Here is a 14,928-nt window from a genome sequence, read left to right as displayed (position 1 = left end):
AAGCATTTCTAGAGCACATCTCATAAGAGAGATGAGATTAGTTGTGCTCTGAAAGTGCCAACTTGTCTTTGCAAGGCTGAAAAAGCAGCCTAGAGAAAATGCTCAGATGGAAACTTCTCAGCAGGCACCCAAAACAAGATGTCCGGAAAACAGGAGGCAGCAGCAAGTAACTACTTGAAGAGCTGGTACAAAGACAAGGGAACCAGCAACCAGAATCTGTGGCTTTGGAGAGTCAGGCTGTGCATTACACAAAAGGGTGGTGCAGCCCTGGTATTTGGGAGGTGGGACATATCCATCCTTGGAGATTTCTGAGACACTCAACCTGGACTAATATAGGATTAATCCAAGCTACTGCCTCCAGCAGTCTCTCACTTCTGACACCTCTGTGACAAGAATCACACTCTCAGCTCAACTCCCACTGGAACAAAATATCCCATTTCTCCCAGAATTAAATGCTTCTTAGACTTTGCAGAGAGTTTAAACTTAGCTGTGTGCATCCTCAGAGTCTGTAATCAGCTGTAACACTGGTTTGGCTTTATTTACAGCAGCAGTTGCAGCAAAATGAAATTAATTCTCCCAGAGATTCCCTTAGCTTTTCATTAATGTTGTTGAAAAAGACTAATGCATGCCAAGAACTGAACAGCTTTCTTACTTGGGACGTGAGGAAATGTCAGGTTTCGGCACAATAAAGGAAGATTTTATTTCTCTTATCAGTTTTCTTCTCCTCTGGTTAGAAATCACAGAGGGGAGGAAATGTCTGTTCTGTTTTTAGCTTCAGTGCTAAAGTGAGACTTGCTGCTGCTGCTGCTGCCCCAAGACACCCATCAGCTTGGGAGCCCTCATCCTTTTCTCTCATTTCACACTCTCCCAGTTTACAGCATCCAGTCTGGAGTTCTTAGTTCTCCTCAACCAGACAAGGCATAATTTATCACAGAAAATATAAAAGTTCCTTTACCTCAAATATTAGGTAATGTTCTTTGAGTCTGTATTCCTCAGCCTCTTTTGACTTGAGGCTCTTCTCTACAGGATGTAATTTATGCTCTGCTAATTCGTCTGCAATCTGCTTCATTTTATTTTCATGAGACCTCAGCTGTTCCTCCTGCCGAGAGAAGCGGGTCAGGTATTAAAACACAGGAGTGCAGCACCCAAGTGCACTGCCTGCCTGTCAAAGTGGGATCTATCTCAGCCAGGACAGAAGCTTAGCTGCTGCCAAGGCAAACTCAGCCAAAGGTGTGCAGATCATTTGCAAATTCATCTGATAAGGAGTGGCTGAAATGCAGGTAGGTGAGTAACACCAAACCTCACACATCACAGGTGCCAAGGGTGGATTTCTCTGGCACCTGAACACAAAATGCTCGGCACTCTTTAACAGCCAGGCAGAACCAGAAGTGTCTCAAGACCTGCTAATCCTGCTCTTTTTTGAGATAGAAGTACCCTCCTCATCTGGGCTCTGTGAAAGGTGACATCTGGCCACATCTGGCTCAGCAGATAGGAGCTGCATCTCTGCCCTAACATTTCAGGATGTTCTCTCCTTTGCTGGGAACCAGTATCAGTGTGTCCTTGCTTTCTGGAGGTGCTAAGGCAAGTTGGGCTTTCCCTGGACTGTGCAAACAGAAGCTACTCTTTGGACAGCAGCTGCCCATTTCTCTTGGTTACCTGAACCTTAGGCAGCCATGGTCTGGTGCACTGTGCCCCTTCACTTCTACAAAACCTTCCCCACAGAGTAGGGACTCAGGTTCCCCCTTTTTCTTTGGCTTTTTGGCTTGAGAAACAAGAGGCTGCCACCTCTCAGTGCCATGTTATCAGGGCTGTAGCCAGCTGCTGGGCTCAGTGGCATTGGCTGTTTCCACTCCAGCTCCAGAAAGGTGCTGGGATGTGATGGGAAAAGAGCACAAACAAGCCAGAATCAACACCCTACAGGCAGTGTGTGTGCACAGGGTGACTTTATAGCCATTGGAAAGGAATCACTGGCCAGACACTGCCATTTGTCCAAGTCGCCTGCTCCACTCCTGCCCTGAGCACCTGACTGTCTGCCAGGCAGGAGCTGGGGAGCTGCAGATGGGCACAGCCTGGGCTGTGTGCTGCAGGGCTGGCTGAGCACCAGGCTCTGGCCCTCATGTCTTACCTGGCATAGCTTGGTCATGGAGGAAGGCAGGAGTGGGCGGCAGAACTTCTTCATGGAGCAGATGGCAGCTGGGAAGGCTGGGGCAGAGAAGATGGCAGCAACAAGGTTGATTCGCAGTATCCAGGAAAGCATTTCTTCCTTACTTCTGTTATGGAGGAGGGTAGAAGAGAGAGTGTGTCTGTAAATGCTCCTGACATGAGGCCAGCCAGCTCAGAACAGCCCTGGAGCTCCTGCTCTCAGGCCTGTTGGTGGCCTGGCTTTGAAGCCATTTCTCTGCCATGCTGGGTTGTGAGCAGAGGAAAATACTGGCTAATTGTCTCCCCTCCAGTGCCTTAAGGATTTCAAGGCTGTTGTCTGCCTCTTGCAGCCTTAGCAGTTCTGTCTTCCTCATCAGCTCTGATTGCAACTGCTGAGGAGCTGGGGAGAGGTAGAGTGGTGCAATGGCCAAGGACATCCTGCTCTTTGGCCAGTGGGACCCACACAACAGAGGTCCCATGAGGCAGAGTGAACACCTCATTTGTGTCATTCATGGGACACTGCCCAGGGTCCCTCATCAGATCTGATCAGTCACTGCTCCCCCTGCCTTAAAGTGGGTTTTCACAGCACAAACTCAGATGTCAAGCTTTAGCTTGACATTGGAACCCCAGCCCAACTTACAGACAATGTCACGTAGCTCAGCAGGAGACAAGAAAAACATCAAACAGAAGGTGACTCAGTCACACTTGACACTTATTAGCACAGCAACTTTCATCTGCAATGGACTAAGGAAGAAAGAAATTGTCGTCCATCTGGGGACACTTCTTTAATGAGCTGTAGACAGTTTCCCCATCAAAAGCTGACGAGTGGAACCATCGGCTCCTTAGTCCAATGCACTATATAGATTTTCTCCCTTCCACAGACTGGCAATAAGTAAGGGGAGTCCTTTACTCAGTCCTTTACATCCCAGCCCATTTTTCTCAGGGCACCTTAGTGACAGATGAGAAAGGACCTCCAGGACTGACACACAGCTACCAAGAGTGACAGGTAGAAACTGTGACCCTATGACCAAGTCCTTGGCACAGCCCGACAGGCCTCACTCTCAGCCCTCCTGCTCAACACCTTCCTCCCCCCAGGTTTGTCTCCTCATGTGTGTTGATCTGGCCAGGTTGGAAGAAGTCTGGTGGTGGCTGGAGGTCACCTGCTGCCTGTCCAGGCTCTGCAGGAAGACCTGGCACTTACGGGGCCTGGAAAAGGAAGACTCTCCAGTCAGCTGTCTTCAGCTTGAGCACATTGGACTTCTTGCTGTAGTCAGAGGCTTTTGTGGCTAAGGCGTGGTGCACACGGATGGCATTTTTTAAATCCACTTCAGAGAGGTCTTTGTCAGGTTTATATTCATCCTGTGAAGAGGAACGTTAATTGGATAATGACAGTACTAACATTTGTGGGCTACTTTAATTAACTTGCCTTTCTCTCTGTGCTATAATCATAGAGTGCGGAGACCAAAAGAAGCACTGCTTTGTACAGTAAATGCTAGGAGCTGATAATGATAATAATTAACATCTGGCAACTTCTTCCATCATTAAGTTCACTGGGAATGTACGAAGAAGGAGATGAAAGTTTTAAACATAATTATCAATAGTTATCTCTAACATGGCAGATGCCTGAGGCTTTGGGGGAAGGCACAAGACAGGGCCAGGTTTCTGCAGTGCTTCACCCACAGCACAGAGCTCATACCAGGATGCAACTCTTGGTCATCAGCAGGTATTGCAAGTGCCTGTCCTGGTGCTGCAGCTTTGTGTGACAGAGGATCCAGGCTTGGGGTTTGCATCAGCTCGGGCAGCCCCGGAACAGCAGCATTCCCAAAGTGCACCCCAGTGCAGGAGCAGAGCTTGCTGGGAGGTTGCCAGACTGAGTGCAGCCCACCTGAACTATGCTTGGTCTCTCTCCAGTACATGTGCCCCTTTGGCATGGTCTGTCATGCAGTTCCTTAGTCTGACACTTGCAAATTGCAGCAGCATTCCCTGTATTCCTGCTTTCCTTTCTCCACTGAAGGATAATTTCACACACGTAGGGAAGGTAGCAATAACTATATACATTTATATTTATAAACAGATAGAAAATACCAAACATGGGATTTTGAAAGGATGATCTTGGCACAGCACTTTTTAGGGAAAAAAAAAAAAAGGAGCTGAATCAATCCTGTATTTACACTTTGCTTTCCCAATGACTGAGCTCCTGCCACTGCCAGCAATACCCTCCCTCCCACTCAGCACCCTCGCCAGCTCAATAGCTGGTCCAGCTGGGTGGTACAATGGAAGGATGGGCAGATGGGTTCATGCATGTATAGGTGGGTGCAAGAAAACCAGGCCCTGGCTAAAAAACAAGCTGCCACTCTACCATGCCAAGCATGTTAGAGTCCATGTCAGGACGGGTATCCCAGAAGGGCTTGTCTTGCCCTGCTGAGTACAGTGCAAACCTACAGGACTAATTCATTCATGCTCTGCATTCCTTGACTGCCCTTGGCTACCAGCACAAGGGTGTCTGGGTCCCATGGTGCTGGCCCATGTGTCCCAGCCCCTCCTTAGATTTCAAGCTACAGGTTGGTCTTCTCTGCATATTTGCAAAAAGATGTTTTTCTCCTGTGTCCTGGTGGTACAAATCCAGCTGTTGGAGGAAAAGCCATATCTTCTGATGGCTGACCCTGATCAGTAAGGCTATTCTCTGACATAGGGTCAGAAAAGCCTCCCTGCTGTTGCTCTTCAGAGTACCAGGAACCAGCACTCCCCAGCCCATGGGTTTGGATCACACAGCCCCTTGCTCCTGATGGGAAATAAGCTTCTGAAGCCTTTCCTTCCCTCCTTTCTTGAGGCAATCATCCCATCCTGGAGAGTGGTTGCCATACTCTCTTTCCCGGCAGGTGATACTTGGTCTTGTCCAAAAAAATACCAGAAGGCCCAGAGCCCAGCAATGTCTGGCATGGGCTCCTGGATCATGCAACTGCCTCTTAAGGGTGATTTCCAAAGAAAAGCCCTGGCTTTGCTGCAGAGGAAGGGGTGGGTGCATTCAGGGTGACACTCAGCTGGGCTGTGCTGCAGGGCAGCAGAGACAGACCTTTCCACAGCGGGGAGGGATTTCAGTAGCAAGAGGAATGGGCTATTAACCTTTTAACAAACAAAAACAAATGCTTTGCCTTATGATGATATAATATGTCTTCCCATTTGAAGATAAATAGTTGCTTAGGAAGACATTGCTGCTCAGGCCTTATTTACTGTTGAGACTTCCAGTTCTGAATATTTTTCCAAGACTGACACTCTTTGGATAGGAATAAATCTGTAATGCCCATGAACCCTTATTTAAAGATAAGCTTTCTGAAAATACAGTGCAAATAGCCAGGCTTAATGGCATGTCAAAATGAGAGACTGCCAGGGCTGAAAACTGGTTTGACTAATGCAGGTCTTCACCTTGAATGGTATCATCAGGTATTGCCTCTACTGATTTCAGGCTCACGGGGATCAATTGAAGCTCAAGAAAAAGCCCAGAAATCATTGTAAAGCTGACTCAGGCAGGTTCTCTCTGCCTCCCTGCTGGTGGGAATGGGTTTTTGTTGGAGGAGCGCAGGGTGTTGGAGATTTGGTTCTGCATGGGCCATCTCTGCCAGGCAGCTCATCACAGTGCTTGGGCTGTGACAGCCACAGTGATGGGCAAGGCTGCCCATGTGGGGAACCACACATCTGGAGCCAGCTTGGTCCCAGCACGTACACCCTGGTGTAGGCTACATCAAATAGCTTTCCCTGGAGAATAATCCCATTGCCCTTCAGCAAAGCATGTCAGCTCTGCTCCAAAATCTCCATCAGATTCTCTACATTTTGCCTCCCTCCCTTTGTGGGCTTTGATGTAAGTTCAGTGTGTGCATAAACTGCTGCTGAGGAAGAGACATGACTAAAGCCATAATAGTAACACAGACGTGTCCAGTGAAGAGATGCTGGTGTAACTTGCAAAGAAACTGATCTTTACTAAAACAGAACCGATATCATATTTGGAGGAACTTCAGGCAATGTTTTGTCCACACTATAGTACTGCTAACCTCACTCTCACCTTTTTCATGGTGTTATCCTGCCATGCATTTCCTGGAAAAAAGGGTTACTGTGGTATCACAGGGCCCTCTAATTTTTGTCTCATGTGTCCTGCGCTGTTCACATGGGTACCTGTCACTCAGACACGGGCAAAGAATGCTGTGCCACACCACTCCAGCTACCCTCAGCCTCCAGCCTTGAATTGTGACATGTTTATTTTTCCCTTGCTTCTCCAGATGTTTAATGGTGGGGGCTCAGCAATTCTTGGGGTCTGTTTTGGGGATATTCTCTGCAGCAATTGAGCCCAGGTGTGGATGCTTTGTTTCAGAATCCCCCTAAATTAATTTCATTCACTTTTATCTTTTAATGTTGCTGATACAGACACACTCCCTGTTCATGTGCCTCTCCTGCCTGCACAAAGGCTCTGCTTAAGCATGTGTGACTACCCCTGGGCTTTATTTCTGCCATGGCAGTGCTCCATGGTGTCTTTGGTTCACTTTTCTGATGCCCTCCCCATGAGTAGCTGCTGGGAAATCCACAACTAATGTGAACTCCTTAGATCAAAGCTTGTCTTGTCAGAAAAAAGCACCTATCTCTCGTACCTGCATTTGGAGGGCACCTGGATGAGGTGAGGGAGCCCAGTGTATTGGTCCTGCTGCCATCTCCTCTGAACTCAGCACCAGCCTTGAGCAGTGATGTGAATATGGACATGGAGCTACAGACATTTTCACAATCTGAACTGAGAGTCAGTTTTCCTCTTTTTCCTTTTATTCAGCTCACATCTACCAGCCTAAACAAACCATTTACTGATGGAAATTAACCACTGCACCCTTTTCAGTCTGGCCATGAGCTTGGCCCTCCATGAAGCACTATCTGCCTGCATGGGACAGCATGGGGCTGTGCTGGAAACTCCTTCTTGGTTGAGGGCTGCAAGGGCAGACCCTGTGGGAAGATCTGCACCCTTTCCAGTACTTCCATATAAAAACATCTCATGCTTTACAGCTCTCCATAATTCCTCTCAACACCCCTCTGTGTGTGGTGATTAAGGGTTATTATCCCCATTTCACAGAGGTGAAGTACAGTTGCCAAAGGCCATGGAGTGAGTCGGTGCCTAGTGCAGATCAGAGCACAGAAGAGGTGGGCCCTGCTCCCAAACCTGCATTTCTTCCTCAACACCTCCTGCATCCCTTTGGGGGGATCAAGCAATTGCTTCATCAGACTATGCTAGAACATGCTAATCCAGTAATTAACGCTGGAGACTCAATGACATGTGACATCTCTACATCAGCAGGTTTATGGCTGCTGCCTGAATTGCTTTTTTCTGCCTGCCTTATGTCTACCTCTCTCTGTATCTGTCCATTCCTCCTTTCTACACATCTATTGCCCAAGCCCTTCTTCCCCCTCTCCTTCCCTCTCTCTCTCACTCTTATTTCTACTCAGCTTGCTCCCCAAAACCAAACCGAGTAGAGTTTCCTATTAAACTTACAGGAATTTCCTGTTAAAGCCCAGATCCTTGGTTTGGTCTGAGCAAAAAAACTGGAACAGGCTGAACCTCTGCTTCATGGCTCAAGTAGGTCTGGAAGCAGGTACTTTCTTCTCTGTCTTCACATGAGGAAATCTTTCCCCAGTCATTTGTGCTCAAGCCAGGTTCTATTTCATGTTTATCTGCAGGCATCTTCTGCTGAGAGCTTGGGAGGCTGGCACACCATTTCCTTCCTGTATTGTGAAACTCCCTTGCTCCACAAACCACCCCCAGGCCAGGAATTTCACTAAGAATCGACAGGGCAGGTGGATGTTTATCCACTCTCTGCTGTGGTGCTGGGAATGTTTGAAAGTGGCAGGGTAAGGACTTTGTCACTGTGGTCTCATCCTTCTGTCCTGTCTCTGCAAGACTGGCACTGTCTACAGCCAAGCCCAGCCCCAGAAAACCTCTGAAGAGGTTCATATACAGGCTGGCAGCAGCTCATGACTAAGAAACCCCTCTTGGTCCAATTCCTTTGCTTAAATATTCCTCAGGTTAATTTTTGTTGTTGCAAAAGGTTCTTCCTTGGGGAGCCCTTTGCAGTTCTGATCCCTCCTGCTAATTAAACATCAGCCATAGCTGTTCTTTATCAGACCTCCGTAACTCAGCCAAATCTTAGGTGTTTTACTTCTTCAGTCCTTGTCTGTAAATCAGCCTCTTAACCATTTGCTCCTGAAGGTCACCTAGATAAGGACATCATCTTCTAACTGCCACACCATCTCATCCTCACTCTCTTTTTACATTCTGAACATCTAGTACTAACATAACAAACTATGTTAATCTAACAATCTGGATGGTTACTGCTGCCAGCCTTGTACAGCAAAGAAAACCCATCAGTAGCAATGACACTCAGGGTTGGCTTCACAGCTCCTTCTAGTGCTGCCCAAGCAGTGAAGAAAATCTCAGTAAACTGGATTTTGGTCCAGCATGGGAAGAAAATTCTGTCCTAAAATTGTATTTCATTTCAAAAATATATGCTCGCAACAGACTCATCCCAAGAGACATGCCCTAGAAGTCCTTGGTAAAAAAAAAATAATAAAAAATAGATACAAATGGTTCCCATGATTTTGATTAAATGTTTTTGTTTGGTTTTGATTTGTTTTGTGTTTTTTTTTTTTCCTCCATAGAAATGGTGATGGTAGCTCTGTAGAAGTTAAATCCTCATGCATCATCTATGGTCAGCATGAGGAGTGGTCTTCATGCAGAGACTTGGAACAAGACAAGAGGCTGAGCTGTGGGAAGAGTGCCACTGACTTGAAGAACCCCACAGCTGGAGGGCTGGAGATTTGGGCTCTCCTGCATGCTGCAGCTGCCCCCAGTGGCAAGGCTGTAAAAATACCACTTGGCTGAGAGCGGCCCATGCTGTAAATCACCACTGGTGTCAGATTGCTGTTGGCTTTGTGACGTGTGCCATAGGATCTGGCAAAACATGAGACTCCTTGGGGTGTGCTATGAGCTCTGAGTCACAACTCCAGGCTGCCCTGAGGATCCTTCTGCCTTTCTTATATAATCCAGTGTTTGTTTACCCTCATTGCTTTGGAGATAACACTGCAATGCGTAGGAACATCTACCCACAGGCTGTGCTGCTCCAGCCAGGTGAGTTCACTGGTTTCCTGCACAGCCTGTGCTGCTCAGGTGGTTCAGGCCTAGTTCAGTGGGTTATGACGTTGCATGATGAACAGACATTTGGCATCCCTGGCTGGCTCACACTGACATTCAGGTGAGTCCCTATCCAGGGTCCTTGGATTTTCCCACAGGAAAGACTATTCATGGAAATCCTCCTAGCATCAGTGTCTTGAAAGGCAGAGAGCTGAATCGCAGAGTCCCTGGCTGGAAGAGACCTCCAAGGTCATCCACTCCAGCCTTAGACCTAACACCACAAGGTCACCACTAAACCATGTCCCTAAGCACCAGGTCCACATGCCTTTTAAATGCCTTCAGAGATGGTGACTCCACCATCGCCCTGGGCAAACTATTCCAATGCCTGACAACCCTTTCAGTGAAGAAGAAGAAGAAATGTTATAGCATGCAGAGAAACTCTACCATGGTGACTTTGCCTCCCATGAGGACCTGGGATTTATACTTGTGTTGACTAGAGGTGGCTACTGAATGAAGAGCGTTGAAGAAAAGTGTCACTTGGCAACTCATGGAAGGATCCAGCCCAGCAAGGTCCTGAGGGAGAAGAGAAGCTTTAAGCATAGTCCATACCAGACTCAGCAAAGCTGCTCATAATCAGATCCATGCCAGCAAATAAAGCAATGGGCAGGATAAGACTGTTCCAATGCTCTGCCTCTTCAGCCTCCTATTGCACATCTCACCAACATCCTACTTCACCTATTCCATATCATCTGTTCAGTCACCCTCTCCAACAGCTCCTACTTGCTGAGACACTTCAGCAGAAATTTTGCTTCAATGTTCCCTTTTCACACTTCTTTCTGTATAATGCACTTTTGGGGCTGTGAATAGTGCTCTCATCAGCAGCACCACCACCACCAAAGATGATGGCATCCTCCAGTTCTGTATACCAGTCTCTGGAGGAGCTCTGTAGATGTCCAGGCATGTGTTAGGACATGGATTCACCCCTTCTTGCACCTATAGGTCTCCTGCTTAGGACAGCATGGCTGTTTTGGAGACAGCATGGAACAGCAAATAGAAAAGTCCCTGGCAATTACCTTTTGTAAATAAAGGATGGTCCCTTTAAGCACAGCATAAAATTTCTTCCAGCCTCTTCTTCCTCTGGGAGCTAGAAAAGGAAGAATATTTAATTATACGTCTACTTCTGCTAGTGCTGCTTGATCTTCACATATCTGGCAAAACCAACCCTTCTCCTGACCCACAAGAGACATGTGCTGATGCCCAGACCTCATGCACCCCCCAGCTATTGGTTATGAGCAGATTGTCTGCAGGGGCACCTGTCTGAGAGACGTGGTCTGGGAGATTCGGGCTCCCAGCAGGAACACAAGCAGGTCAAAATCAGAGATGAGCTGGTACCTGTGTACATGTGCAGGAAGTCTCTGCTCCTCCAAACTCAGGTTCATGTTCTTTGGACTAAATGCTTGAGGAGCAGAGACATTCCCTGAGATCCTCTACTTCAGATGAGTGTGACAGACATACCCTGGACAAAGCAACTTCTGTTCCACTGAAGGGGGAGCATTACCACCAGCCATCTTGATGGAACTGGGGACAAAGAACTTGCTGGGCACTGGAGAGGTGAAGGGAGCCATCTACATGACCAGAAGACAGCTACTCTTCCAGGCAGGGGTTCTTAAGAAAGTGCTGGAACCAGGGAAGGCCTTTGGTCTTCTTGAGTGAGAAGTCAAAGTCTTGAGTCTACTCAAGACTTTTAATCAGCTGAAGTCACTGGGCCAACCATATCAATTAGCAAAAGAGGTTATCCAAGGCTTCATTAATCGCTGCTCATTAACAGATTCCAAATATCTTTTCCTTCACCTTTCCTGTAATCCCATGTGCTAACAGCAGAGCTATGGGGGACCCTGTTGCCCAGACAGCACACGGCAGCTGCTTCCAGCAGCTGTGGCAGAATATGGGCAGGAACTAAGCTTTGAAGACCAGACTATCCCCAAGGTCAGGGCTGGGGTGGACAACTACTATGGAACCAGCATGTGCTGCTCTGGTAGTTCACAGTGTGGGATTCAGGGTTATGCCCATGAACAGGATGGAAGACCAACCAGGTCTATCTGTGTGGGACAGGCACTGTTAGGTTTCCTGGCAATGAGAAGGGGAGGCTGAAGCCTCCTGAAAACACATCTACAAATGCCTCAAAACACCCTCTTCTCCCTGTGCCCCGGCACTCGTGGATCTCTCTTGTGTTCCCTAGGATGCACTGAGGAAGCAGGAGAGCCAGGGAGAAGAATCACAGAATCACCAAGGCTGGAAAAGACCTTTAAGATCAAGTCCAGCCTATGACCTAACATCACCACATCAGCCAGACCATGGCACTAAGTGCCACAGAGAAGCCCATGGCCAAGCTCTGGTGCTGCTGGGGCACACCTCCTCCTGTCCTGTTAACACGTACTTCTCTTCCCATCCATGTCTGCGTGGGTTTTACGTGTGAGGACACCGTGCTTGTAGGTGATGGCATTCAGAGCCTGGGGGATGTCCAGGAAGGGGTTGCTGCTGTCAACAATCCTTGTCACCTTCTTCGCACTGGCTCCGATTTTGTCATCTACCAGCTCCGAGAGAGATTTCCTCAACTCGTCCTCATCACTTGGAAACAAAGTCAGAGAAGAGATTGAGTGGAGGACATGTGTGTTGGGTCACAGTTGGCCTGATCTGCTTAGGTTTTAGAGGTATTTATTATAAAATATTATATTATATATCATTAAAATTAGTGAGTGAAATAAAATGAAGGGAGATGCAGGGACTGTAACACACAACATGTGCCAAAGGTGGTGATCTGGACATAGCTGGGAGGAGCAGGGTGGCAGGTAACTGTCCCAGTGATCCTACTCTGAGGATACAGGGAAGGGTTCTTGTCTGAACACCCAGAAACTGCGGACACAGCATTGCTGAGAACTACAAGTATTTCACAGGGAAGGTCTCAAATTCTGTGCCCTAAATCAGAGCCTAAGGTGGTCTTCTGTGGAAGACCACACATCACTGGGGTTTCTCAGCCTTTGAAATAGGTACTGAAGAAGCTTGAGTGCATCGCTGAGGAACAAAAGCTCTGCAGATATTGAGGAGATAGGCCACCTGATTGAACAAATACAAACCCGGAAGATATTGTGCCTCAGCTCCCCATTTGTGTTCTTAGGGTGGGCCAGCAAAGAGCCAGAAATGCTGATCATTTCCATAAAATCTGATTCCCCTCCCAGTCCTGGACTCTGGACAGTAAAGGGCTGAGCAGCTTAGTCCACTGACTCCACCAAGCCTGACTCTACCTGTTTGGAGTAAAACCTCTAGCACATAGAAACTAGAACTTGTAGAGGAAGTTTTATTTCCCAGTGTCCCTGGGACACTAAAAGGGGAGAACAACTGTAATTTCTGCCCTGTGTGATACAAGTCTGTGTTTAAACGGTGTCAGTGGTCACTTTTGGTTGCAGATTAGATTGAGACCAAACCTCAGCTAAGGAATGACCCAGGGATGAATCCACTGGCTGGTATGTGAGAGGTAAAATATCACACTTGCCCACTTGCAGCAAGCAGCTGGCCAAAGCATGTGGCACCTCTTGGAAGAGAAGGATGATTTCTCAGCCCTTGTACCCACAGAAGTCCTAGGGCTTAGGCAGATCCCAGACACTACACCTGGGTGGGGAGTTAGTGCAGTTCTCTGAGCTGCACCAGAGAGACTCCTCTGAGCACCTGCTTGCTGCTGGGATGATGGTTGTGTACCTGCTTGTCTGGTGGGCTTTGTGAGCAAGGGATGTCCTGGGATGGACAAGGACAGAAGGCAGAGGCAAGCAGGGAGAAGAAGGTCATATCTCAGGTCACGTCAGGGAGAAACAGTCCCATAGCAGAGGAGCTGAGAGGTTTCTTGTGTTGCAGCTTCTCCACTGGCAACCAAGCAGCAAGGCAGGTCCCACGGAGGTGTGGGGTGAGTGGGGTGTGAGGAGGATGGAGGGCAGGAGGGGGCTCAGTGGTGCTGCTGGTACCCTGGGGGTACCTGAGCTCAGCAGCCTGTGCATGCAGGCTGCCCCATCCAGCCGGCAGATGCTCTTCTGCTGAACTCCCCTGGCATCCCACTAGCACCTTCTGCAGAACTACAGAGCTCCCTCTCATGACTGCGTCCACCCGCTGCCCCCCCTGCTGTACAGCTGGGGTTGCTGCTTTCTTCTCACACAGGCCATGCAAGATTATTTATAAAGTGAAATCGATGCCACATGATCCACTAAGAAACCACAACCACGGCTGTGTCCTCCCCAAGGAGCTGCTGGTCCACAGGGCATGCCTGGCAATGGAGGCTTCTGCTCTGCAAAGCTCCACCCAGGTAGCTGGGGAGGGAGGGTCAAATCATCCCCAGATGTTTTTCTGTCCAGGACAACATAAGGAGAAGAGCATGTGATGGAGCTAATGGCCCAGAAGATCCTGCTAAAGAGGAGAGGAGAGGAGAGGAGAGGAGAGGAGAGGAGAGGAGAGGAGAGGAGAGGAGAGGAGAGGAGAGGAGAGGAGAGGAGAGGAGAGGAGAGGAGAGGAGAGAGGAGAGAGAGAGGAGAGAGGAGAGAGGAGAGAGGAGAGAGGATGCCCACTGTGTTGGCTTAAGAGCCCAGCTATATTGTGAGCTTCCCCAAGGCAGCAGTGATGTGTTGAGGCTGGGGTTCACCATGCACCCCTTGCTGAGGGTCCTGGCCTGTGCCCTGGACAGGGTGTGGGTAGCAAAGCAAGGGAAGAAGGGTTGAGGAAAGTACTGCATGAACCTGTCATAGAGGTCAACATGCTACCTGTTCCTAGACTTGTTTCAGGGTAACAAATTAAGATCTGGAGAAGGAGACACGGGGCATCTCATGGAGTTTGTGGATGACACAAAAATGAGAGGCTCAGAGGGACAGGAGTCTCACTAAATGTAGCTGCACTGGGGTGGAGTGGTCCTACAGAAGTGTTGGCTGGAGCTGACCAGCTAGGGGACAGCTCTGCAGAAAAGACCCTGGGGCTCCTGGTGAACAGAAGGATGAGCAGGAGCCAGGCAGTGTGTGACAGAAATGAAGGCCAGGAGCATTCTGGGCTATGTAACAGCGGCACAGTGAGGAGGCCAGGAGAAATTATCATCTTCTGCTCTGCCCTCACTACGTCACACAGCAAAAGGGAATTGGGCCCCCAACAGAGGAAAGGGCATCAACGGGGTGGAAAGAGTTCAGCATAGGCCACTGAGATGCCTGGGTGCTCGAGCACTTGCAACACAAAAAGTCACTAAGGGAACTGGACTTGTTCAACCTAGAAAAGAGATGGGCTTTGGGGAACTTCATGGCAGCCTTCCAGTATGTGTGAAGAGGTCATCAAGGGGACAGATCCAGGCTCTTCACTATGTTGCATGGCAGGAAGGCAAGAGAGAGTGGGCATAAGTCAAAACAACAGTGGTTTCAAATGGATAAGAAAAAAATGTCACTTGGAATAACTAAGTATTGGTTCCTGGAGCCAGAGGGGCTGTGGGTTCTCTGTCCTTTGAGGTTTCCAGGATCAAACTGAACAAAGCCCTGAGCATCCTGGTCTGAACTCAATGTTGACCATACTTTGAGAAGGAAGCTGGACTGGAGATCTCACAAGGTCCCTTCCCG

At 48.5% G+C, this 14,928-nt stretch overlaps 1 protein-coding gene across 4 annotated transcripts in view; it reads right to left on the bottom strand.

Moving 5' to 3' along the window:
* Positions 1 to 14,928, bottom strand: part of PSD2 (pleckstrin and Sec7 domain containing 2) — a 36,581-nt gene that overhangs the window by 3,077 nt on the left and 18,576 nt on the right. For 3 of the 4 annotated variants that reach the window (XR_007890734.1, XM_051630888.1, XM_051630886.1), the window contains 5 exons: positions 11,736 to 11,926; positions 10,372 to 10,442; positions 3,344 to 3,501; positions 2,126 to 2,270; positions 956 to 1,099 (listed from right to left, as the gene is read on the bottom strand). Coding sequence is in view for 3 of the 4 variants with exons in the window: in XM_051630888.1 (XP_051486848.1) it covers positions 956 to 1,099; positions 2,126 to 2,270; positions 3,344 to 3,501; positions 10,372 to 10,442; positions 11,736 to 11,926 (709 nt within the window). In the remaining variant the exon portion in view is untranslated. The remainder of the gene's footprint in view (positions 1 to 955; positions 1,100 to 2,125; positions 2,271 to 3,343; positions 3,502 to 10,371; positions 10,443 to 11,735; positions 11,927 to 14,928) is intronic. The other variant, XM_051630887.1, reaches the window with a different exon arrangement.

The sequence above is a fragment of the Apus apus genome, chromosome 13, assembly GCF_020740795.1.
Source record: "Apus apus isolate bApuApu2 chromosome 13, bApuApu2.pri.cur, whole genome shotgun sequence".
Classification (NCBI taxonomy): domain Eukaryota; kingdom Metazoa; phylum Chordata; class Aves; order Apodiformes; family Apodidae; genus Apus; species Apus apus.
Note: the sequence above shows the minus strand (reverse complement) of the source record. Positions and strands in the feature narration are given on the sequence as shown.